Here is a 27,621-nt window from a genome sequence, read left to right as displayed (position 1 = left end):
CAATGGTAGCTTGTCTGGCAAAATTGGAAGAATTCATTATCAACATAGGAATGTATCTTTTCTGTAAGTTTTGTTTTGTAATTTTATTAATAACATTCTATTTGCTAACATCAATTTGGAAAACATAGTATTTATTTTAATCTTCAAAACAATTTTGTGACTTCTTTTAATATAAATTTGACCAATGCATTTTCATAAAATGTTACTCTCAATAATAAATCCCCCTATCAAAGAATGAAGTGTGCGCCCTGTTAGCTCCTTTTGCTCCATGTGATTTGCCGTTGTTTGCAGATTACTCCGGAAAATAAACTCGTTCACAGTCCCTCGTCGGTCTCGTTTTGTATTGGCAATCATAAATCATTGTTCTCAAATAATGAGCCGGTGAAAATAGCAAGGATTATCATAAAGGAAGAATATACAATTACACTAGCTTACAATACCACTTTCATGGCAGAATAATAAGCTTGCCAATGTAGAATTTATAAAACAAAACAACGGATCATACCACGTCTATGTTTACAACCCGGCTGCACGTACGTATCTGCGTAACTCACGTGTTGCATGGGTACAAATCGCAATATTGCGTGGTTGTAATATTGGTGAAATGGCCACCAGTACTCGCAAAATGTGGCGAGTTTGTCTAGTTTGAAACTCACTTTTACTTAGCTGCAGAATCTACTTCAATGTTGACAAATCGAATCAATCTTCATTTGCGGTTGAAAGCATAACGTCGGGTCATATGTTTTCGATAGTCACATATATTCGCGACCCACAACTTTGATTCCCGTTTACCGCAAGATTGTGCAAGCTCCCATCCCCTGGTGACAGAAGCTCTGCTGTTTACTCACTGTTCGATTTTCGTCAGGCTTAATCATGATGAGAATAAAGTTGCCTGTCATTAGGATATGCTCAAACATAGTGAAATGGACTGGGCAATTGAGCATACGATTTTTGTTTTAAAGGTTGGACAAGCAGCACAACCGATTGACCAAATTCAGGCAATGTTCAACACAAAGCCAGGTCGAACACTACGTGCCTTTCCAGACTTCCCTTTCCAATATTTTGAGCCTTCTTAATCTTGCAGACATTCATTCATGTATAACAAACACTTTGACAAAACAATTCTAGAGTGAAAGTAATCGAAAATAAATAACTCACATTTCTCCATAAACTGCAGAGTAAACATTTATTTTTTATTAACATTACCCAACTAAATACATACTTTGGCTGAAGACATTTAGTTTCCTAGGCATGCTAGGTGAAATTCAGCATTTAAAGGGTGTGCCACTCAAATGACAACCAATACAAAACATTATTTGTTAATCGGGACATACATTGTTTTAATGTAACAAGCCAAATGTGTTTATAAGAAATGAAAGACTTTTCAATTTATATTAATATAAGGGAAAAACCTTCAGTAAATTACAAAAATACTGTCAACAAATAAAATACTTTCTGTCAAATAAAATACTTTCTCTCAAAAATAAAAAATAAACAAAACTTTTCAGTACTTTGCAGAAAGTATTTCACCTGATGAAAATTTTGACTTTGATTTGAAAGAGCTAGGGTGGAACTCAAAGTAAATTTTGGAAGTGGAGCAATCAAACAGTTTTATCATATCATATTCAATAGGGGCGTTTGAAGCTTTGCAGCAGCATGGTGTGGGAGAATAAGTTTGTACTATAGCTAGTTTTGTGTGTACAAAAATGTATTTGAAGTCCTCTGAGAAAAGGCTAACACTCCTCATTTAGTCACAAGTGATTAATAGTTTACTAATAGTTTATTCATAACCACCTCAGATAGTTTTGCTATTTCTATTGGTGGAGAGCACGTCACATGGGGGTGTTTAAACGGCTGAATGACCAGCTTGGGCTGTTTTAACCGGTTGTTTTTGGATATGTTTGTGCGGGCTAGCCCATAACCTCGTTCCCAGGGGTGATGGATCTCGCCACGCCATTATAGCCCATGAATACGATAATGTTTACTACACAACACACACGAATGCATATATCCGAAAAATGTCTCAGTCATAAAAATGCAACACATGTACAGAGCTCGAGGACCTCGAAAAACAGTTAAGTTTTAGAGAGTTTATTACTTTTTTACGCCTTTTACCAAAAAAAGGCATTTATGAATGCGATAAATGAGTAGTGACTTAATTAAGGCCCAGTCCCACTGAAGCAGTAAGCAGAACGATAACAATATCGAAGTAAAGATAACACATTCTATTGGTTGATGGAGCGTGCACGTATTCTACGTGGAGCAATTCAACCAATAGAACGCGTTCTATCCGCATCGTCATCGTTATCGTTTTTGTTATCACTGCAGTGTGACTCGGCCTTTAAACTGCAGTTCTTGCAAGGTCAAACTCCTGCAATAAAGACCCTTGCCTTCGGCTCGGGCCTATGTTGCACGACCATGACCCTGCAGGTTTTAAAAGGCAGTTTAAGAACTCGTCGCTACCCTATTCCCTTATTCTAATAATTTGTATTAGTACAACTAATACTCACAATGAGTGTTTACAACAGAGTAATTAATATTGGTTTGCTCTGGGGAGACTGCAGTTAAAGTTCCTACATCAGACATCCCAAGAGATGATTCATTGGTCTTCCGCATATCAGGAGAAGCTGTTTCTGTCAGAGCCATCCCCACAACACTGCGCGACACAAGGGAGCGTAGTTCAGCCAAATGACTATAGCAGCTCCGATAAGCTTCAACCTCAACAGATATCATTCCCCTGTTTTGGTAAAACAAATAAAAAGAAACAAAATGTATTTTCTTGTAAGGTTACCTACATTTGAAGAAAGCTTTCCAATTGAAACTTCTGTTGACAAAGAGTAACCACATACACAAACTGGACATGTACATTCATGGCATAAAAAAAAACAACTTGCGACCATAATCTACTGTTCCTCCAGTACATAACAACATTTGTGCCTTGCAAATTGCACAAAGAAGTTATCAGAAAACAATGACTTAGGTGAAAGACGATAATTGGATTCACTATTGCTCTCACCTTAAATTTTCATGTATTGTGTATTTTCTAACCAAATACTTTAATTATAATTGCTTACCATTTTGCTGCACAATGACCTTTGTCAACAAAAAGGTTTGGCTGGTATTCATAGGAGGAGGATGTATTGTCAGTAGACTTCTGCCAAAGGGCCCCAGGAGGGTTTCTGGGCCAGAAGAGACCAGCAAACATTTTCTTTGTTGTACTTGAACTCTCTCAATTGCATCCTCCTTTATGTCACCAATGTACTGCTCTAACTCCATTCTCTCAAGTCTTAGCATTTTCACTTCTTTCATCAAAGCAATGAGAGGAGAACTGACTACTGCAATGGCCGTGCCCTCTGTAGAAGTCCCTCGTCGAGCCTAGTGTGGGGTAGAAAATTAGTGTGAATAATTAGAAAATTATGAATGCATGAAGTACATACCTGGTTACAATGTCAATGATTTGTCCTTTCATGCAAGACATACTGGGTGCAAATGGAAAGTTAGTAGTGTCTTAGTTCTCTCACTTTTAATTACTATGGTCACTATTGTTTACTTATTATTGTATGATTTTTTCTTTAAATTTAAGGGTCAATAAAGTTCTTTTCTCTATGATTCAATCATTAATCGACCTATCACAAACTTCAGGAGACCCAGTAGCTGTGGCTCTCCTCATTTTTCTAATTTTATTTGCATGTTTGTGTCTAGAGAATACGAACCGAACATGCAAATGTCAAAATGGTAAAATAACGTACAGAGCCTCTGCCCGGCCCGGAGAGGCTGACTGGGGACTGGGTCTACCACATACATAGAGAATAGTAGAAAGGGTCTACAATTACAAATCAACAACAAACCGCTGAAAGAGTTTTAGTATGTCATATATTTATAAATTATATTGACTGTTAAATTAATTGGGCAAGTCAGTTTGAAATTAGGTTAATTCTATACTAAATCTAATTACCTATCTGGGCTTAAATTTTAAAAGCTTCGTGAGTACACATGGATAAAATAGACCTACCTGGTAAATTGCCGACTTCCCATACCCACACCACAGTGACCAGTCATGCCAGCTGGTAAATTTACGAAAGCATCTCTGTCTGACCCTCTGTCTATCACTTCTATCAGCCTCCATTCAGCTCCACGGAAACCCCCAGTTTATACTTTCTTCACCCTTCACAGGGCTCCATGTCACTCTATTTCTACCTCCATGCTCTGAAGAAATGCTGTATAAGTTCGCTTTTTGGATTGACCGAGTACATAAACACACAATGTACACACAGCGACCAAACTCCATGATGCCATACTCTGCAAGATGTTTTATGAATATTCATGTTTTCGCGATTCTAAACCAATCAAACTGCTCCGTCCAATTTTGGTAGCAAGTCCCATTGCATGTGTACAAAGCTGGGTACAAGTGATTCAAGACGGTAATTGCGACTGACTCACACACACATACTGGGATCGAGGGTGTGTGTATCGTCCCCGCAGCTACACCGCGCTGTAACTACACACCGCGCTTAACAATTACCGTCTTGACTTCAAGACTACCGTGGTGGTGGTGTGTGAGGTAAACATGTCTCGTCTTTCGCGGGCATTATGGTAATGAGCTGACCGTGGGAACTCTTCGCTTATTACAGTAATGAGGTCAGTGGCTTCAACACAGATCCGACAAGGCAAGGCTGTCGGCCTGACGGCCTCCGCATGCGGATAGTGTACGGGGGCATCGTGTCGTGCGATGTTACGCACAGTGAATACGGGTGGGTTTTACGCACAGTGAATAGGGGTGGGTTTTTATACAGCGGCGGTCTTTTTTCGGAGTGAATAATTCGACTGCCTTGAGCAAGGCTAGCTCGGGTGCGGTCGCACGAGGAGATGCGTGCTGGTGGTAGACAACAGCCGCGTCAGACAAATTTTACATCACTTACCAATCTCTTCTGGAGATCAGAAGTAGTTTATATTACTTACGTCTGATTTATATAAAACAAATATATACTAAGTCATGTAGTTAAATTGCTTCGTGGGGTTCTGCAGGTGGAGTTCAACAGTTTTATGCACGTTATTGTTTCCCAAAAAGATATAACTATAGCGTGGCTCTCAATGCCGACTAGCTGCAGCGCCATTGCTGGTCGCGACAGCGCAATGTTTTGTGAGGGCTTTGCAAAATCGCTGATAAACTTTTTATGCGAATTAAGTGTCTATCTAAAGGATTTACTCTTGAACTTTCTCTGAAAAAGACATTATGTAGAATATAATTATATGAAAACCTGAAACTAAAGCCCCTGTCAAACCTTGACGTTTTAGTCAGCGTATGCCGACGTATGAAAATAATAAATCGGCGCATACGGTGGGTTACGTCAAATAAGTTGTATGGGTAAGTTTTATATTGAAACACGCTGAGTTGTACATCCTATGAGGGAGTTTGTACATCATCCTAGCTTTCAACGGCACCGAGGCTGACAATGGAGGCGATCGCCTTTTTTCCCTCCGTGAAGCATCAGCCTATCCATACAAAGTTTAAAATCGCACTTTATGAAAAGATCTTGCGTTTCCTTCCTCCATGGTACCAGTGACGTACATCGTGTCTGATGATATTGCACTTCGCATGCAGTTATTGTTTGCGCGCCCTTTGTCACACTAAGTGAAATTACACAGGTAACTACCGTTGTGGTCGTAAGCCAATCAGGCTAGCCGACTGCGTCCCATCATAATCTCGTAGCGTCAGGGATCATCATTCACCCGAAAGCAGTCATTGTAGTAAACCGCGCTGATCGGTAAACCGCATATTATTAAGACAGATCAAGCCACCAGAAGTTGCTTATCTCTCAAGTTTACCCTTGGAAGTGAGCAAAAGATGCTGCAGTTTGTGAGATGGGTTGTGTTTGCTGGAGTAATCGGCATCGTCACGGCACACGTTCGGCTGGTATTTCCTCCGGCGAGAACGTACGCTTTCGATTTTCTCGATAATATCAGAACGCAAGGTCCCTGTGGCATGCCATCATGTAAGTAGAATCAATTTATTGTACGCGTTACATTTGCCGATTGATTTTCTTGAAGATTTTGGTGGCCAAGTTAATTGTCGAGAGATGAATTAACGGCCCCTGAATTAACAGCTTTGTGAAACCTGCTTTCCAGTCTGTGTTATTCTGTTTATCATGTGGACTTTTTGAATGGTCAAACTTTTAGAATGCCCATCTTTGCGTGGGCCTACTCATGTTTTGCTATTGGAAATCCGGGAAAACTGTTCGTATCATGCCACATTTTTTTCACTCATTATTTCTTATTACTCCTTGTTTTTACCTACTTGAATACCTCATTTGAGTAATTTATATACTTTATTTCATAACGAATGAAGAAGTTGTGGCAGAATAAGGACAATTTCCCGGAATCTAATCTGACGGACGGTCAGCAAAACATCTTCATTGAAACGTCACACAAACTTTTGCTAGTGTAAAAGAAGACAATAAAGTGACAATACTGAGGGCAAGGCTTTTAGACGTGGGGGGGGGGGGCAAAGGGGGGAGGCCCACGCAAAAACCTAATCCGCTTATGTATAGACCATGTGAACTTTGTTTACAATAAGTGTGACCTTGTACATTATTTCAGTATTCTGGCAAGCACAATACTATGGGAAAGTTGACATTTTGTGTCATATATTCCACACATATCAAAGAATTATGAAAGTAAAGCTGGACAAGTTTTGAGATGTTCACCTTTTCATCATATCAAAAGTGGATAAGAATTAGACAGTGCAATCTCCATAAAATATAAGATTTATGATTTCTTCCATTAGGCTGTGTACAAATCCTGCCTGCAGGAAGCCCCTTTGAGGGTCTTTTGTAAACATGTGATGTCACAGGTCACATCGTCTATAGGTTGGTGGGTTACGAACTGTGGTCCACATAAGGCCTGAGACAGAAACCTCTCAGCCATCTCGAGTGCCAAATGAACTGCCTTGTGAGAAAACAAATGAATAAAACAGATTAGATAGTAAAAAAGAATTTAGAAATGATAATGATTAAAATCGACCTGCTTAAGATTGTTTAATACAACCTTATTTGTACAAAAACAAACTTTTTGTTGTTGAAAGTTTTGAACAAGAAGAATGAAGTTGCTAATTCCAACAAACTAATAAAAAAAGCAATGTAGGTTAATTTTATTGAATTATGCAGATTGACAAAGTCACTGCAGTATTGTATGTACTACTATGGGGCGCCGTCTGTCAATTAATTGTTTGACACTTTTACGGCATGTTTTTACCATGGTTTACAGCAATTAGATGTAAACCATAAAAAGTGTTGCCAAATCCTTTTTATGGTTTACATACCAGTAGTATTTTTTTGGTGTAAGTTTATGGTTTACAAACCATGAACATGCAACAAACATTTGTAAATCATGGTTCATAAACCATGGAAACTTTACGCATAAACCAGAAAAATGAAGCATCAAATTCATGGTGTACAAATCATGGTTTATAAACCATGAAAATTGGGTCATCTTAAAAACATGGTTTATAAACCATAAAAATTGAAGCATGAAAATCATGGTTTATAAACCATAGAAATACCAATGCTTGTAGACATAAAACATTGGTAAGGTTGACAGAGTACAAATACAAATTGACAGAATTTGTGAATAAAATAAGCAGCAACTGAAGATGACCAGAGTTGAACTTTCCAGATGTATTCTTGCCTGACTTGCTATATTTCTCATTTAGAAATGAGTAAAACGATTAGACTTCATCTTGAATGGTAAAAATTAATTTCAATATTGAAAAACTTTTAAAATGATTATGTCTTTTTTCCCTTTTTCCATGTGACTCTGATGAATATTATAGAGGGTCACATAAAGTCTTTAAAAAACAGTTAATTTATTGTTTTCATTTCATGTCTTATTTGAATATCTTTGGTACAGACATTTTGGTACTTTGTTTTCAGAACGATAAATAACATTTTCTAAAGTCAATTAAAGTGTTACTGTTCAACATGTATACATTTTGACACACAGTAGGTTCTGATAAAACAAGAACATCAATACCAGGGAAATGATGAGAAACTTCTTAAAAGTAAAATATTTCTTTTGGATTTGTATAGCAGAGATTATCAGATTTAATTTATTTGGATAGGAGTGAATTTTGTTCTAAAGATGATCATTGACAAAATTGTGGTAATTTCATTTTGTAGACTGCTGTAAGTGTTATATATTGGCCTATAGTTTTTGTTTTTAGTTTCTTTTTATCAAATCCTCCAATCTGTTTAATACATGTTGTGTGAAGTACAGATGTTATTGGTAAATCAATGACATGGCACATGGTATGAGAATGTACATAATGACATGATGGGAATCACCTTTGAGTGGTCTTTGATCCCTTCATATTCAAACACTAAGCTCCTTCAGTAGCACCTGGGTAGCATTCGTCTAGACACAGGGCAGGGCTCACAATTAACACTGGACAGCAAAGCACCAGGCCAGTGATTTTAGTGTCCAGGCCAGTAAACTTACAAGTCCAGCAGTCTTGTGTTTTTAAAGGGAAGGTACACATTTGGTAATTGTCAAAGACTCAAAGACCAGTCTTCTCACTTGGTGTATCCCATCATAACCTTAAAATAACAAGCCTGTAAAAATTTGGGCTCAATTGGTCATCAAAGTTGTGAGAAAAAGATGTGAAAGAAAAAACACCCTTGTCGGACGAATTTGTGTGTTATCAGATAAGAATAAAAGACTTCTAGCTAGAAGTCTCATATTATTTTGGTGAGAAATTACCTCTTTCTCAAAAACTACGTTATTTCAGAGGGAGTCGTTTCCTACAATGTTTGATACTGTAAACAGCTCTTTAATGCACTTTAAGTTAATATTTGTTTTGAGTAATTATCAAACGTTTACCTTTCCTTTAAGTAATAACCTCACTGCATTTTTAATATAAACTAATAAATACAAATATCCTTCAATTCTGTTGAGTATTGACTGCCCATAACAAAATAAGTTAACCCTTCTCTGAGTGATTGTCCTAAAAACAGCTCAAATGCTAAACTGTGCTCTTTTCATTATGATTCTGGTCTACAAATTCTCTGGTCTACAATAAAAGTCTTTTTACGCTGTATATAAATTAGTTTAAACATCTTTTTCTTGTAAGTACAACCAGCGAAAGGCCACATTAGATGAAAGCAGAATATCTTTTTCAAACTGCACTATTGCCCATGTCTGATTTACTTCAGCATAGGCAAGGGAGGTAGTTGCTCCATGCCCCCTGGTCACCACCAATGCCAATACCAGGGCAAAAAAAGCCATTTGTGGCTTGTGTGTAATTCCAGCTCTATGCAATTGAGCCCTGCACATGCCTCCCAATTGGGTCTTAAAGGGAAGGTATATACGTTTGGTAACTACTCAAAACAAAAATTAACTTAAAAACTGACTTGGTAACGAGCATTGGAGAGCTGTTGATAGTGTAAAACATTGTGAGAAACGGCTCCCTCTGAAGAAGCATAGCTTTTGAGAAAGAGGTAACTTCTCACTAAAAGAATAAAAGACTTCTAGCCAGAAGTCTTTTATTCCTATCTGAAAGCACACAAATTCGTCCGACAAGGGTATTTTTTCTTTCCCATCATTTTCTCACAACTTTGATGACCAATTGAGCCCAAATTTTTACAGGCTTGTTATTTTATGGTTATGATGGGATACACCAAGTGAGAAGACTGGTCTTTGACATTAACCAAAGGTGTACCTTCCCTTTAAGGTGTGTGTTTATTTAGGAAGCTTTTATAAATGAAACTTCGGCTGACTATGTACACATGTACCTACTGGTACCTGTGTATTGAATGTCCCTTAAGAAATCCTAGCAGATCATGTTGTAAACAACAACATCACAATGAGTTTCATTCAAATGACAGGAATAAGATATGCTGAAACAGGATTGTTAATACTACGGGTAGTTGTAGTTTTAGCGTTTTTAATGTAATCATGCATAGTACCAATTACTAAATGAGATGGCATAAATTCAGCCAAAGCTGTATTGTGTTTTTCTCTCCTCAGTGTGGTTCACAGCCCCAAGTGTCCTTAGCTTATAACACTGAAGGATGGGCGTGTCTATGTTTGTGAAACAGCTTATTGTTGCATTGTTAGAGATTAGACTATATGAGTTGGATAGTGACCAATCATTGTGTTAACCTTCAGCTAGGAGAGGTAGTGGATTCAAGTACATGTATATGGGTCTAGACAGTAACCATGCCAACTTTATTATAATGCATTTAAGTTTTGCCATGTCATTCGAGACCTTAATATGACTGAAGAAACATTTTTTTGACAGAATAACCTGAAATAATCTGTCAATGAATATCAGTATTTACCCTCAATGTTGTTGTAAAACTATATAAAAATGTACATGATGGATGGATTAAATACCCTATATAAATACTATTATTTCATAATATACTCTCATCAAATGCTTCCCTTTAATTACATTATGGATATCGATTAAATACCCTATATAAATACTATTGTTTCATATTCATAAATACCTCAGACAGTTTCGCTATTCCTATTGGTGGAGAGCGCGTCATGTGGGTGTGTATAAACCTTTGTTTATGACCGGTAAAAAGTGTTAATTCATGGGTGTGACACGCGACCTTGCACCTGTTCTTATTAGACAGTTTCTTCATTCCTATTGGTCGAGAGCAACGGCTGAAACAGTTGTGCCACAATCTGAGGTCTTATAAGGAGTTGTTTACCCGAGGCCGGCGGAGGGCTCTACCATTTCATAGCTGAAGGGGTGTTGTGTTGAAAGAAATCATTTAACAATTACAATTTTTGCATTTATTTTACTTTTTGACCAAAAAGTGATGATGTTTTTGACCGAAAAGGTATTTATGAATGGGAATCAAAGTGTGTTGAATCGGTTTTCAACTACATGCAGTGGTTTAAACCCGCCGAGACCTGGTTCTTTATAATTTACCTCGACTTCGTCTCGGTAAAGTTATCAAGAACCAGGCCTCGTTGGGATTAAACCACTAGTTGAAAACCTCTTCACCACACATTGATTCCTTTAATAATACTCTCATCGAAATGTTTCCCTTTAATGAAAAAAAAAATCAAAAAAAAATCGTAAATTGAGAATGTAGGACCTACTGCATCCCACAAATTGCATGATTATTTATAAGCTGATTTCTTAGAATGCTCACAGCACTAGATAATGGTTCAAAAAAGTGCTTCTGAACATTTATGACCCATTTGCATTCTGGGTGTAATGTGAACATCCTTGATTTTGTTTCCCATGTCAGTTGTTAATGCTTCTAGCCCAGGATGCCAGTGCAAGTTTCATGGGAGTATTTTTCTTAATCTTTATTTCAGTTGTTCTTGAGACGTCTAATTAATTCGTTAAAAAAGTGCATTGAACATTGAACAGTGCTGGCTTTGGGCAGTGTCCATTGTGGAAAACAAAAATTAAAAACCACAGGCGTCTTACATCTTAATGCTCTTTTCCACATTTTTTTGAGCCTGTCACATTTGTTGACGTACAGTGATGAGATTAATGTAAAAAGATGTTAGGCACTATTATCATTGCTGTCCTGAAAACGATGGCAGCGCAAGCTTCTTGCTGTCTTTTTCCTAATCTTTATCTCAGATGTTCTGAAGACGTCTTAGCACCTGGTCAAAAAGAACATTACTGTCACTGTACAGTGCTGGCTGTGTGCATTTTCCACTGTGGGAACAAAATAGATAAAAAACCACAGGCGTCTTGAATCTTAATGCTCTTTTGCACCTAATGTTTGGCCTGTCACATCGGGTTGACGTCCACAATGATGAGAATAGCGTAATATGGCATTATAGGCACTATTATAATAATTGTTGTCCTGAAATTGCAACAACAACAGGAAAAATCATCCATGGGTGTGAGACCCCATGTGGTGCAAAGTTTCATGCTTTGTACTCCTTCTTATAATTGCCTCAACACAAAAAAATCCACCACTTATGGACACAATTTTTACCTCACACTTCAGTAGAGCATGATTACCTTGTCAAATTTAATTCAGGGATAGTTGTTACAGCTTTTATTTGAATTCGTCAGCAAACAGAATGTCTGTGTTTTGCAACATTAGGTCTGTAGGCCTACACTGGCAGAGGTGTACAAACTTTTGAGATAAACTATCAAGTAGAAAGTAATTGTACCCTATGGTGTTTTTACTATTCAGTGATATCCCTTGTATACCATTAAATCAATGTTACAAAGCTTAAAGGTACTGGACACTATTGGTAAATTAACTCAAGTTAATTGGTAGCATTAAAGGATTTTGGTACTTTTTGTAACACAAAACACGATGTCCATGGATTTACATTAAACTTACACTGTTTGAAGATAACGATAATAGAAAGCGTACCTTAAAATATTAGTTGCTGAGGTGCTGTAGTTTTTGAGAAATGAGTAAAACAATGTCATGAAATTACATGCTAAAATAATTTACGTCTCATGATCACCGAGACGAAAATTATTTTCATGACATTGTTTTACTCATGTCTCAAAAACTATAGCACTTCAGCAAGTATTATTTTTAGGGAAGCTTTCTACCATCATTATCTTCAAACTGTGTAAGTTTAGTATAAATCTGTAGACATTGTGTGTTTTGTCCTACAAAAAGTACAGACCCTTTAAAGCTTAGCCTACTTGGTAACAAACAATGACCAATCCAGTCCAAATTTTCACAGGTTTGTTATTTTATGCTTATGTTGGTATTTGTATACACAGAGTGAGAACACTCGTCTTTGACAATTACCAAATGTGCCACAGGGCCTTTAAGTGGATATGGTGGAGAAAAAGTTTCATGAGCAAAGTTCAACCTTATTAAATAAAAGTGAGCATCAACCTATTCCATTGACTGTACCATAATAAGATTAAATCCATTTAAAGGCAGTGGACACTATTGGTAATTACTCAAAATAATTATTAGCATAAAACCTTTCTTGGTGACAAGTAATGGGGAGAGGTTGGTGGTATAAAACATTGTGAGAAACAGCTCCCTCTGAAGTGGCATAGGTTTGGAGAAAGTAGTAATTTTCCACGAATTTGATTTTGAGACCTCAAGTTTAGGACTTGAGGTCTCGAAATCAACCATCTAAACGCACACAACTTCTGTGACAAGGGTGTTTTCTTCTTTCATTATTACCTCGCAACTTTGATGACAGATTGAGCTTAAATTTTCACAGGTTTGTTATTTCATGCATATGTTGAGATACACCAACTGTGAAGGCTAGTCTTTGACAATTACCAATAGTGTCCACTGCCTTTAATGACATTTTGAATAGCGGTTGTTTGTAGTTTCAGAAACCTTTCAGTTTAAGCAACACTCCAAATCTTTAAATCTTGTTTTCAATGATGCCAAAAAAATAATTGGCTGAACAGTAAAGCCCACAACAAAGAACAGCGCAGTATAAACACCGTGCCATTTTTTTTCCGTTCCTCATTATTTTTCTCGAATTTGCTCGCTGAAAACTATGACTATAAATAATGGAAACACTACAGTATGCCGAACTTTATATTCGAGGCTAGAATCCATTCAATTTTAATGAAGGCTGTGTTACCATGGAAACTAGAAGTCCTGGTCACGATACTGCGCGAGTTATATTACTTAATGCAGGAACTGACAAATTTTAATTTGAATGTCTACTTATAATATTTCAGTACATGTAACGAACTTTTAGGAAACCATTCTCATTTTATAATGGAGAACGCAACCAGCCAATGCTTTGTGTTTCTAATACTGCCAATTTATCATGTAAATGCTGAATATGAAATTAATGATGCTAAATCATGCTGGTTTGAGGGATGCATTTTTGTTATGTTTTTGAAGTCAGACAGATTATTATTATAATCAGTCATGTATTTCAAGTTCTTTTTATGGATCTGTCAAACTAACCATTCAAAAACGTTGCCATTTCTAAAGAGTGTAACATGATATCATATCAACATATTTTCTCAAAAAATATAAATGTGCACATTAAAAATCTCTTGAAGAATGTTTTTAAAAGATATTTTTTAAAGGCAGTGGACACTATTGGTAATTACTCAAAATAATTATCAGCATAAAACCTTACTTGGTAACGAGTAATGGGGACAGGTTGATAGTAGAAAACATTGTGAGAAACGGCTTCCTCTGAAGTGACTAAGTTTTCGAGAAAGAAGTAATTTCTCACGAATTTGGTTTCGCGACCTCAAGTTTAGAATCTGAAAGCACACAACTTTGTGTGGCAGGGGTGTTTTTTCTTTCATAGTTATCTCGCAACTCCGGCGACCAATCGAGCTCAAATTTTCACAGGTTTGTTATTACATGCATATGTTGAGATACACCAAGTGAGAAGACTGGTCTTTGACATAACAATTACCAATAGTGTCCAGTGTCTTTAAGACATAGTTTTTAGCAATTGCATAGGATCCCCGTATAAAAATTAATATGGGGAAGGCAAACTATTATATAACTAACCTTGTACAATAGTGCTGCAATGAATTTATTATGCAAAATGATAACTTATTTTAAGCTTATCGTTTTCACTAAGTTTGTATACATCATTCTTTGTGCACATTGTTTTGTTTGAGTTTTAAGAAAAACAACTTAGCCAAAGAGTTGCAAGATTGAAAAACAAATATGGCCAGTTATGTATAAATTGAAGGCAGTGGACACTATTGGTAATTATTCAAAATAATTATTAGCATAGTACCTTACTTGATAATGAGTAATGGGCAGGGGTTGATAGTAGAAAACATTGTGAGAAACAGCTCCCCCTGAAGTAGTGTAGTATTGAGAAAGAGGGAATTTTCCACAAATTTGATTTCGAGACCTCAGATTTAGAATTTGAAAATCAAGCATCTGAAAGCACACAACGTCGTGTGACAAGGGTGTTTTTTCTTTCAATATTATCTCGCAACTTCGACGACCGAGAGCTCAAAATGTTGAGATACAGCGAGTGAGAAGACTGGTCTTTGACAATTACCAAAAGTGTCCAGTGTCTTTAAGTAGTCATTTTTTTTTTAGTCTGCAGTCTCTAAAACAGCAGTTTTAAAAACTCAAACATGATTTTCTTTAAACACAGAGTTGTGACTGCAGTGCAGATTTGTCACTTCAAGAAAATGGCGACAAAATGAGATAATAATTTATTCAGGCAATGTTAAAAAGTTAAAAACCTAACCATTGGAAACTGTAGTGCACCTCAAGCTCTCTATAAATTACAATGCCAACATTACATTTAAATATAAGGTTAGATCAAAAAACGAATTATACATTTTATGATCCTAAATGAAAAAGCGGATCATTAGTACTAAAGAATCACAAAGGAAACTGAAGAGCATGCAAAGAAAAGTTACCGGAAAAGACAAAAGCCATTCAAATTCAAAATATTTGAGTTCATGATTTTAGTTCTTGATTCATAAGCAAGCCTCATATCCTACTCATTTCTTAAAGGCAGTGGACACTATTGGTAATTACTCAAAATAATTATTTGCATAACACCTTTCTTGGTGACAAGTAATGGGGAGAGGTTGATGGTATAAAACATTGTGAGAAACAGCTCCCTCTGAAGTGCCATAGCTTTCGAGAAAGAAGTAATTTTCCATGAATTTGATTTCAAGACCTCAAGTTTAGAACTTGAGGTCTCGAAATCAACCATCTAAACGCACAGAACTTCGTGTGACAAGGGTGTTTTTTCTTTCATTATTATCTCGCAAGTTCGATTACCGATTGAGCTCAAATTTTCACAGGTTTGTTATTTATGCATATGTTGAGACACACCAACTGTGAAGGCTAGTCTTTGACAATTACCAATAGTGTACACTGCCTTTAAGGATGTTAAATTGAAACAGGAAGTATGCTATTCCTTCTGATGTGTTCAGAATTATGAAAACACATAGTTGTCATAGAAACTCTTTCATTCAATGCCACCTCCCTTTCTGCTTTTGCCTTCCATATTTTCATTGAGAGATACAATAGTCAGCAGTTGTTAACTGTCCTCCAGTGAGCCACATTTTCTATATAACTACTTATCAAGGTAAAATGCTGACCTTGAATTTTCCTAATAATATTAGAGAAGGAATTATATAGTCGTTGAGACCAGCCCTTCACAGATCAATTTGATTGTTGTCACTTATTTGATATGTGTGTTGAAAAGTGAAGGGGGAGTATGGAAATTCCATGCAGTTACACCATGTAAAAAAAATTAAATTAAATTACAAATATGTCCTATCAACTTTATTGTCAAGGATGAATCCAAGATTTATTTTACTAAAGGGGTGAATATTCATAAATGCAAATACATTTGAATTTTTATCCTCATTGGGAACTGCTGTTAGTTATACACCCAACCATCAGAACACTCTCATCTGCTCACAACCGGACTTTCTCCTTTATTGCTCCGCGAATATGGAACAACCTCCCAGTACGCATCAGAAATTGTAACTCTTTGCCTTTGTTAAAAGAATCTCTCAAAACTCACTTGTATCTGATGTAATTTGTTGTATTTATAGTTCCATTGGTCTTGCTTTTTCCAGCGCTTTGATCTTGATGTAAAGGCGCTTTATAAATATTTAGTTGTATGTATGTATGTAAAGAGATGTTAAATTTGCATCAGGGATAACAATTATTAATTTTGGTTTTACTCTTACACCGATGTATGTACGCACTGTATTACTCGGTACTGCCCCGAGTTCTGTGAAAAAAATCACAGGCATAATACTTGGGTGGGATTCGTACCCACCACCTTTGCAATTCTAGAGTAGTGCCCGGTAGCTATAGAGGTAGTTTCAATCCTAAAGTGCTTTATTTGAATCACACATCTTCAAAAGCCAAAAGCACTTGCTCTGTATGTTTGTTTCATAGGTTAAAAAAAGGAACATGCGCCAGCAAAAGAGCCTGATATGTTTGAGGACAATATAACAAGAAATAATTGATTCAATTTGTTATGAAGCTGTCAAAGTAATACATGTAATAATGACATCATGATACTATACATAGATTAATGGACACACAATTGAATGATTGCTTGTTATGTTGAGACCAACTAGAACTCGCTCTATAGAAGTGAAGTTAATAAAGAGAAGTCCCCTCGATCCAATAAAGCGAAAAGAAGTAGTCCCAGCCGATTTCCTATACTCTGCTTGTAGTAGTTAAAAAGCATGACAGTTCTTTTCAGAACTGAGAAGTCTCCCGAATTCTGAATCTACTCTGTGGTAGTAGAAAATAAATCAAGACAAGTCCACAAAAAAACAAAATCTAGCAAGATAGATGTTACTGCAAAACAAATGTAGGCCTTTAGTGAAACCTCACCATGCAATGCCTCAAAATCCCATGTCGTTATGGCTTGGTAGGCCTATACATTTTCCATAATATTTTATCATAGTCACACATCATTGAAAAAAAAACCAATCAATTGACATCTTCACTCTCTGCAAGCTTGCCTTTCTTAAACAATAAAATCTTTTGTTGACTTCTGAATTTTTGCAATAATAAGAAAACAAATTACTGAAATATTCTTCCTTTGAAACACAAATTGAGGTCATATATCAATCTTATTGCAAAGTGTTTTCAGTACATGTATAAGGCCACTAAATCCACAAGGATTTTGTCAAATAAAACACTTTCAACTACAGTTGCAATCCATCAAAATTACGAGATGAAATGAAAAATGATTTTTCATCTGAGATCCCTACTGTGATTGAGAGATTCTTGAAAATGAATGTCCTTGGCTACAAATCACACTGAAGTTTTTTTCATTATGTGTGTTTTTTTCTGGACAATATCAATCGGGAAGTTCTTGTTATGGTTGCTATTGTTATGCTGTGTCTGAGGATTTCAAATACTTCTTATTGAGCTGTTTCTACGGTGGAAGGTTGGGATTTCTGTCAAGTATGTAAAATTATCAATAGGCCTACCAGCAAGGTCAATTTTCCCCTTTTTTGTTGTTGAAGAAAAGTAACTCTGTTCAGACAAAGATATTTCATTTTATTTCATTTTAATCCCCATGAAGGAACATTTAACAAATAAAAATTGCAACAGTCAAAATTATCTTTAAGAACAAAAAATACTAGTTCCAGGGAACAATTTGGTCAGCAAATTTACTTAGCAACAAACAAACACTATACACTTGTGCGTTGTATCTTGTGCTATTTTGGTGTCTGCCTGTTGTTACATTTTCACATTTGGTGTGTTTTTAAAAACTTGTGTGAGCAACGCAATTTCTTCTTTTGAAGATCAATAAAGTTTGATTATGTCTTATGGCTTATGTCATAAATTTATATTGTGCACTGGGTGCTAATTGAGTAGCAAATTGTGATTTTTTAGTAGCATCTGATACATTTTGTGTAGCAGTCGGTTTGCTCATCTTTACAAAAAGGGAATCTGTTCACTGAGAATAATACAAAATGTGAAAATATGTGTAATGAGGAGCCGGCTTGAGGGCAGTAACATGTAGGAGCAACCTCCAGTGTGGGGGGGGGGGGGGTGGTACACGAAATAATAAGAATAACAAGAATAATTATTGTTGTCTAGTTACTGAATCACAATTTCTTGATTTGTGCAACTCATAATCATAGACGTTAAACCAATGTTTGTGAGAGAGATTGGCTGTTGCCAGCTTGGTGTTTATATCCCCTCGTGGGAGTTTGCCGAGTTCCCTTGATGGGAAGATCATCTAAACAAACCCTTGCAGGTAAAGGCAACAGTGAGAAAAAGTCACTTTCAAAATTACTAATCATTTGGTTCTGAAATCCTCTTCGACACTCTATAAGATCAAACAAACCTTCTTTCATGGATGTGCATCACCCAGCAAGTTGGTCTCTGTATGAAAACAGTATACTTTTGCTGAAATTAAGGATCATGCAAGTCACTGCATTTCAAGGTTTCGTAAATGAAGATACTCTCTCTCTGCATCCTGGTCCTTTGTGGGTTAATCTTTTGAAGATGACAAGTTGGAACTCTCTTGGAGAAAAGAACCATTATGAAGATAAGGGAAGAAGTCATTGGATGTTTCCTGCATCACAAAGCCTACCACAGCTTGGGGTCTTGGAAGTCTGAAAGACACACTTACGGGGGGATTATTTTTATAGGCAAAGTAGTTTGAACTATGGGTGTTGTCTCTTGGTTCCAGCATGGTTCCAGGTACTTTTTTTCTCCTTTCAGAACAAAAACTCAGTCATTGAAAAAGGGGCACACCATGTGCAATCTTTCTCTCATTGCTTGTACAAATCAGACACATTTTTGGCAAAGAGGAATGATCAAAGTTTGAAACAAAGTGCTTGTGATATAATTATTATGTGCAAACTCTATGCAGGAGTAAGTATCAAAAAGCTTTAATTTTCACTAAAAAAATGGAACATACATAGCCCTACAGCTGTCATTGTACATGTATATACACCAGCTAGTATCGCAAAACACACCCCATGTCAGATGTCAAAGAATAAATTTTTTAAAAAGTTGGGGTTGGATTTAAAAAGAATGAACCTTATGGAAAGATTCATCATGTAGGCAAGATTTTGTAGATTAACAGTTTTATCAAAATCAAATTCACTTGAACGGTCATACTATAAACCCGTACGAGCAGGTATTTTTTCGCATGAAAGCATGATTATTATGTCTTTAAAATACACATCCCGAACAAAAGTATAGTTTGACTGAATTAATTCTTCACCAGTGACTGCAGGTAACATTCAAGGACTTTGAACTTGAAAAGAAAGAAAAGGGCAACTTTAAATGTCAACACTCGCGTTGAGAGTATGTCATGTATTGTGATACTATTTATAAATTCATGGGGGTGGGTGTATATGGCTGGATTGCTGAAAGGTGACTCAGTAAACCATGCAAACTGCAAGAGAAAAACTGCTATTGATATTTCAGCATGGCCTATAGTGAAAACAATTTAACTGTATAAAATTTAAAGGGTCTATGTAACTTTTGTAGAACAAAAAACACAATGTCCACATAATTACACTAAACTTACACAGTTTAAAGATAATGATAGTAGAACGCTTCCCTGAAAAAATTACGTGGAAAGTATCCTTTCAAATCTTACTTACTGAGGTGCTGTAGTTTTTGAGAAATGAGTAAAACAATGTCATCAAAACAATTTTTGTCTCATGAGACGAAAATTATTTTAATCATTTACAAACAGATTTTCATAACATTGTTTTACTCATTTCTCAAAAACTACAGCACCTCAGTAAGTAAGACTTGAAAGGAAACTTTCCACTACTATTATCTTCAAACCCTGTAAGTTTAATGTAAATCTATGGACAATTTGAAAAAGTACCCAAATCCTTTAAAGTCATTTATGCAGTAGAGTTTAATTCAGATAAGATGTAAGTTTTATCATTTCAGATCATATTTAATGCCTGGGTTCATTCTGGGTGCCCTACTCTCGTTCAAAACTGTGTTTGCTGCCTTGAGAAAAAAAATGAAAGTAAATTTACAATTGATTATATAATTGTGTATACACTTCAGCTAATGTCACAAAACACACTACCGAGTCCCGTCCCTGTCAGACGTCAAAGAATAGATAACTCGCAGTTGGTCATTGCACGTAAATATTGCATACTTAAAGGCAGTGGACACTATTGGTAATTACTCAAAATAATTGTTAGCATGAAAACTTACTTGGTAACAAGTAATGAAGAGCTGTATGAAGTAACATAGTTTTCGAGAAAGAAGTAATTTTCCACTAAAAAATTTGGATATGATTTCGAGACCTCAGAATGGATTTTGAGGTCACAAAACCAAGCACCTAAAAGCACACAAACTTTGTGTGTCTGGGTGTTTTTTTCTTCCATTGTTGTCTCGCAACTTTGACGACTAAATTTTCGCAGGTTTGTTGTGCATTGTTGAGATACACAAAGTAAGAAGACTGGTCTTTGACATTTACCAAAGGTGTCCAATGACTGAGCACAAAATACTTAATGCAATATGCAGTACTTCATTTATCCAGTCAGATTAATTTAGTAACAAATAAATATGTAATTGAAAGTTTTTGTTTCTTATTTTTGTTTCTCAGCTCCTGGAGGTCCAGTGACTACCTTATCACCAGGGGACACCATCAATGTGACATGGCACCTTGCATATGCACATAGGGTAAGTTCTTGTGTAATGTGTACTTAAAGGGGTCCCATCAGTGGGCTGAAATGGCTCATCTTACTTCAAAGATGCTTAAGGATGAAATGCTATGTGTACACACAGGGCCAGATCAAGGTTCTGTATACTAGTACTGGACACTATTGGTAAATGTTTACTCAAAGTATCTGTGAGCATAAAAACTCACTTGGTAACGAGCATCGGAGAGCTGTTGATATAGTATAAAACTTTGTGAGGAATGGCTCCCTCTGATGAGTTTTTTGAGAAAGAGGTAAACAAGGGTGGCTTTTTCTTTAATTTTCCTGCAACCTCGATTACCAAGAGTCAAAATTTTACAGATTTGTTATTTTATGCATGTTGGGATATAATAATAATAATGATTCCATTTATATAGCGCTTTATACTAAAAATATCCATATCAACTAAAACTTGCGCATATCCCCACCCAATTTGCGTGATGCTCAAAATGCTGTCTTTTGTATGGGTAGAACCCTGGAATAAGCAAAGAAAATATAAACGAATAAGTAAGCAAACAGGAAAATTAAAGCTAGAAATATACAATAATAATAACACAAAAGGTACACGAAATGTACAATATAACAGGCTGAAAACACTTGGTCATTGCCAATTACCAAAGGTGTCTAGTGGCTATCAAGCCACTATAGGCTCCAAACTTCAACTACAGTTCATATAGATGGCTGGATTCTATATGGATTGTACCTGAATAGTATGAGAAGGACACACACATATGGTTGAACACATAGCAAGCACACCTTCTGTACTAATTGCGCACACTAATTGTGTTCTTCAAATCAATATAAGTACATGATGTTTACTACATCAATGTGTGTCAATAAGTTGGCTACATCAGCTTGCATCAATATACATCACCACTTATTGATCTGTCAAAATCTGCCTGGGGGTTGTGACTTTTCTACTACCGTCATGTAGTCAAACCAAAATGAATATTCTTTATCCCTGATGAAAAGTTACTTCTGTTATAACATCATGTACTTTTAAAATACCCTGCAATATTCTGCCCTTCCATTACCAAACAGTCTAACTTGAAAATGCAATTTTTGAGAAAAGCAAGCACAGAGATGGCTGATGTTTTGCCATCAAATGGGATGAAGTGTAAAAAGTGGAAAGGATATTTATTTATTTTTTCGCACCTTCATTAAATAGCTTTGTTTATTGGTTATTCCTTAAAAACATTGTTTGTACTCTGTTTTCATGAAGTATGGAAATAAATATCAGTTTGAATTGAATTGAATTGATAGGACATTTTATATTCACATCCATACATAGTATGCCTTTGAGACTGATGAAAAATAGAGACAAACTGAAGAATTGCTTTAGATTAGACTAATGAGTCTGATAACATCACTAATTGCTAATTACACATTTAATCAAAGTACAAACATGAAAGTGGTGGCACATGAGAGCAAAGCACATAGCAATTATCAGCCAGTTTAGAACATATTCCTATAGATCAGACTAATTGTTTTTAAGAACAGTTTCAAGTCAAATTATAAAGCTGGGGTGCATTCGCTAAAATTGTTTACAAATAAAACAGTCAGATTTATAAAAGAAACGATAGAGTCAGGAAATTCTGCTATGTCATTCAATTTCTGCCCTAGTGTACCTATAACACTATAAACTGATCAGAATGATACAGTAACTTTGGAGACTGGTCAATTTGTCAAACTGATGTAAAAAAAATATATATATATAAATTATTTGTCCAATCATGGTGACTTTGCTGTACGACCTAAAGCTGAAGATTGAAGGTCACAGGTTTAAAAAAATAAATTTGTTGCATTCTGGTGAGTTGTAAAAACACTTTGTACTCCCTTTTCTGGAGGTTGATAATGGACCATTGAGGTGTATTGTAGCGTTAAGGACCACAACTTCTACAGTTATTGTGTATGATGTCATGCTAGATTAGGTTCTACACCTGAAGAGATTTTAGATTATATATTTGCTTTACTCTAATCATCTGGTCAATTATGCCTGTTTGAATTCTTGTTGGAAAGTTTTTTCTTTTTGATGGAACATGTAAAATTGGTTTAATGAATTTTGTTGAACCGATTGAGAGACTTTTCTGAATGACCACTGCTCACACCTCTATAGCTATTAAGCAGAAAAAATACTTGTGTGTATTTAAGGCTTGTAATCTGATTCCACTAGGTATAATATTATTCTGTGTTAAGCATGTTTCTGTGCTTAACAGTTTTATGATATTGGGCCAAGCTGTCAAGTAAAAAATAAGCAAAACTTGAGTGGTGGACCAGTTGCAACAATGGAAACTTTGTGGAATGTTGTCGGGTACCATAATACTTTTCTGTGATTGCACATTTTTGTGCTTACAGGATTAATGAAATTGGGCCCTGTTGATTTGACCAACCTTGTGTATTATAACGTCTACACTGGTGAGCAGGTGCCCAAGTCATTTGCTGCCCATTATTCATGCACTTTTAGTGTGATCACTTTCTTGTTTGGTACAATCAGTTTATTTTGTACTTTGAATCTTGTAAGAGAGTTTTATTATTTTCTTTTTGAAGGAACATTGCAAGAATTAAATGATTGTCATCAATGCCCCCAGGTTTACTGCAAATGACCTTTTATTTTTAAGATGATATTGGAATTAATATGGTAGTTTTGTTGGGTTTATGGCAAATGTAAAACATGGCCAGTATAGACACAGTCTGCATCAAGTCAACCAATACACAATACTCATAGAATGTTATTAATTTATTCTCAACCACATGACAATGCAAAGTATGGTTGGATTAAAACACAACAATTAATTATCGAGGCACTTACAATACAGAAACGCATTCTACAATAAAGATATTACTAAAACCTAAATAGAGGCATTGGCATTAGAGAAAAACTAAGAGCAGATAAAACTTGATGCGACAATAATGCTGATTCAACTTGATGTATTTTTTTTAGGGTGGATACAAGTTGTTCATTATCGGTCGTAATGGCACTGAGGTCCTGGCTAATTTAACATCACCCGAAGGCTGGATTGGACTTGATGATACCACGTAAGTATTTCTAAACCTTTCTATTGCATCATCACAGCCTGAGTTTTTGCCTACAAAGTTTTTGGAAAACTATAGAATTAAAGTCATAAATGCACAACAAAAACAGATGGCCACAGTTTGTAACATTGTCACGCAGTTCAAAAATAGTGTTGAATTTGTTAAAAACAAATCAAGCAATCATGGCAGATGTCTTTTTTAATTAAAAATATTTGTTCAATTGTTGAATTTGGTCTGAACATCTGTTTCAAATAGGCTATGGTTGAATGTTTGGCTAACATTTATGCCAACCAGCGTGATTTACTTATCAACAATGGTAAGGTCATGATACATTTACTGAGGTATTAAAGCAATCAGTGCATTCATCTTCTAGTCTGTCAATGCATACAGTGCTCTGTAACTTTATTTACTTGCTATAATTTGAAATTGAGAAACACAATGTGTATTTTGTCTTGCTTGACCAAGACTGAAGGGGTTTTGATACCTTTTGTAGATCAAGTTTTATGGCCATGGCATGAATTCCCTCTCACTGTGAATGAAGATATATGTAATATATTTTACCCATAGAAGTTTCAGCTTCATTAGTCTTTTGCGAACAATAAGTGAACATCACAGAGCAATGTTTTCCAGAGAATTGCATAAATACATCAGCCTATTATGCTAAAATAAAATAAAAATTCACTTGTTGTGAGACAGATTTTCACTGAGACGAAGATGAAGTTGTTTTACTCATTTCTTAAAAACTACATCGCCTCAGCAAGTTATATTTTAAGGGAAACTTTCTACTATCAATATCTTTCAACTGTGCAAGTTTAATGGGGTGTCGTGGCCGAGCGGTTAAGAGCACCAAATTCAAGCTCTGCTGATTCTGTTCAGCATTGTGTGGGTTCAAATCCCGGTCGTGACACTTGTGTCCCTGAGCAAGACACTTAACTATTATTGCTTCTCTCCACCCGGGGGTAAATGGGGACCTGTGAGGGCAGAGATGGTTATTGTGATTGATTTAGCTGAGTAGCGCATTTGTTGCACGAGGCTGTATACTCCCCAGGGAGCTGAGATGGCTTAAGGAGTGAATTAAGGCCCAGTGACCAGGGGTTATAATTTGAAGCGCTTTGAGACACCCATTCGGGAGTGAAAAAGCGCTATATAAACTCAAACATTATTATTAAATTTGTGGACATTGTGTTTTTTGTCCTACAAAAAGTACCCGGACCCTTTAATGTAAAATGTCTGTCTTGAAACATCTGCTAAGCATACTTTGTGAACTGTTGACAATGTGTTGAAGGTATGACGTGTGGACATACTAATTTCTATTCTTCCACTAAGCAGCACTAATGGCTTAATAAATAATTTATCTTTATGGTCAGCTTACTCATCAGGACAGTTTTGTTTTGTGTCATACAAAAAAAGAATCCAAACCCTCTAACTGATTTTCTGACTTTTTATTACAGGACCATTAAGCATGAAGTTCAGATACCTAGTGACATGATGGAGGGTGATTACAGCTTGGTCTTAAATCGTCATGCTGCTGAATGGGCCACTGGTAACCCTGACCTGCAATACATATTCCATAGCTGTGCTGATATCACAATCACCGGTAAGCCATGATATTAATCAAATAGAGTATTTCTAAGGCGCCAAAATCCACCTAGTTAAGGTACTCAAAAATCAGACAAAGAACAATTACAGACGAGCCATAAGTTAAAAACGGGCTACTTTTCAAACTAATCTAAAAAGATTCAACACTAGAAATAATATTACAAACTTGAAGTGGTAAGGCCCCTAAGTCATTCCAGAGAGTGGGTCACAACAGTATTAGTCAAATAGTCAGAAATTATCTTCAGTATAAAACTTGGGAACTGGGATACATGTTTCTGGTACAAACAGTTATTCAGAATTTAAAATGTGCTGAATGTCATAAAGTAAAAAGAGAAATCTATAAAACAAAACAAAACAAACAACCAACACCCCCTCAGAAAAACAGAACTTATAAATAACGGCAGACCTAAAAGAAAAAGTAGAACAGTTATCAAGAAACTCAAGCCAACCCGGAAAGGAGCAGTGTACAAGTAAACGTAATTTATTCAAGTTGAAATGCAGTACTAAACTACTGATTAAGGGTATCTGACTAGGTAAATTTTAAATAGTTTGGGGTTGAAAGATAAATTGATGAAAGCAGGATTTGGCCCAACGACCTTTGGATTAACAAGCCAACGCTCTACCATTTGAGCTATCCAGCCCTATATGTTGACGGTCTTCTATTTTTACATAAGAGGGATACTGTTAAAACAATCGCACAACATCGGTAAACAGTATTGTCAAAAGGCCCACACTTCTTGTATCACAACTTATATATAAAATAACAAACCTGTGAAAATTTAGGCTCAATCGGAAATTCAGAGTCGGGAGAAAATAACGGGGAAAGCGTTTCGCTGTGTCGACATGTGTTTAAAAATAATCCGTTTATTCTTGATATCGAGAATTGATAATTGTTTTAATGTTTTCTCAAAAAGTAAAGCATTTCATGGAATAATATTTCAAGGGATGTCTTTCACCATTACCTTCTGTAAACCCTGTAAGTTGTTAATATATCTGTGAACTTTTTTTTTTTTTTTTGGGGGGGGGTTCAGAAAGTGTCCAATGGCTTTAACATATGTATAGACAGTCTTGTTAGAATAGCGTTGAAAAAGTATTGTATCTATCTGGTACTTCAAGTTTACCTTGAGTACTATTTCCATGTGTGTGAGATTTGTTGTTTTATCGTACTGTTACAGCTGGTGCTATGTGCAACACTAACGAAGACTGTTCTGGCAATGGAGTCTGTGGTGCAAACAACAAGTGTGAATGTAATGACCTTGCTAGTGGAGAATATTGCCAATATCTCGGTAAGCATTATTAATTTGGTTTGCGGTAACACCATGTGTGTATCTACTTGCCAGGTAGAGTTTGCTCTAAGAGAACTGTCTTGCGTTATTCTACTACCGCGGAGTAGATGTTTGGGGGTTCGGGAAACTTTCAAAAACTTCAGTCATAGCATTGGGAATGAGCCACACACAAAAATCAAGCAACAGGCATTCTATGGTGATATTCATTTTTGACGTGGCAACAAGGCCATCTTCACTTTGAAAAGGGCACTTCCATTGGAAAATCATAAAGTCTATGGGAAACTTTTGAAGGGGCACCAAGGCTAAGACCAGGGCATTGCCTCCGTGGCCTCTGTGAAATTCTAGGTCTGTTTATGTATGCTTGTCAAAATGTTTCAAAAGCTCGTTGTGTTTTTTGTCCTTCAAAAAGTACCCGGACCCTTTAATGTAAAATGTCCGTTTTGTAACATCGGTAAAGAATACTTTGAGAACTGTTGACAATATGTTGCAGGTATGATGTATGGAAATACCAATTTCTATTCTGCTGTTAAGCAACACTAATGGCTAATTACTCTTTATGATCAGCATACTCATTAGTTCTCATAATAATGAAAAGGGTAAATG

At 36.1% G+C, this 27,621-nt stretch overlaps 2 protein-coding genes across 2 annotated transcripts in view; one reads left to right on the top strand and one right to left on the bottom strand.

Moving 5' to 3' along the window:
• Window positions 1-1,071: 1,071 nt before the first annotated feature.
• Window positions 1,072-4,541, bottom strand: LOC139946057 (uncharacterized). The gene is made up of 3 exons (XM_071943653.1): window positions 4,013-4,541; window positions 3,075-3,375; window positions 1,072-2,737 (listed from the first exon to the last, which is right to left on the bottom strand). Exons 1-3 carry the CDS (start codon window positions 4,124-4,126, stop codon window positions 2,730-2,732), a joined length of 423 nt encoding a protein of 140 aa, XP_071799754.1. The 5' UTR covers window positions 4,127-4,541; the 3' UTR covers window positions 1,072-2,729.
• Window positions 4,542-5,730: 1,189 nt separating this feature from the next.
• The window catches only part of LOC139946033 (uncharacterized), a 42,467-nt gene continuing 20,576 nt past the window's right edge, over window positions 5,731-27,621 (top strand). The window contains exons 1-5 of the mRNA XM_071943616.1: window positions 5,731-5,993; window positions 21,007-21,083; window positions 24,042-24,136; window positions 25,585-25,730; window positions 26,908-27,018. Coding sequence (XP_071799717.1) covers window positions 5,846-5,993; window positions 21,007-21,083; window positions 24,042-24,136; window positions 25,585-25,730; window positions 26,908-27,018 — 577 coding nt within the window. The 5' untranslated portion in view covers window positions 5,731-5,845. The remainder of the gene's footprint in view (window positions 5,994-21,006; window positions 21,084-24,041; window positions 24,137-25,584; window positions 25,731-26,907; window positions 27,019-27,621) is intronic.

The sequence above is a fragment of the Asterias amurensis genome, chromosome 13 (assembly GCF_032118995.1).
Source record: "Asterias amurensis chromosome 13, ASM3211899v1".
NCBI classification, from domain to species: domain Eukaryota; kingdom Metazoa; phylum Echinodermata; class Asteroidea; order Forcipulatida; family Asteriidae; genus Asterias; species Asterias amurensis.
The sequence above is the reverse complement of the archived record's forward strand: the minus strand, read 5'-3'. Positions and strand labels throughout refer to the sequence as shown.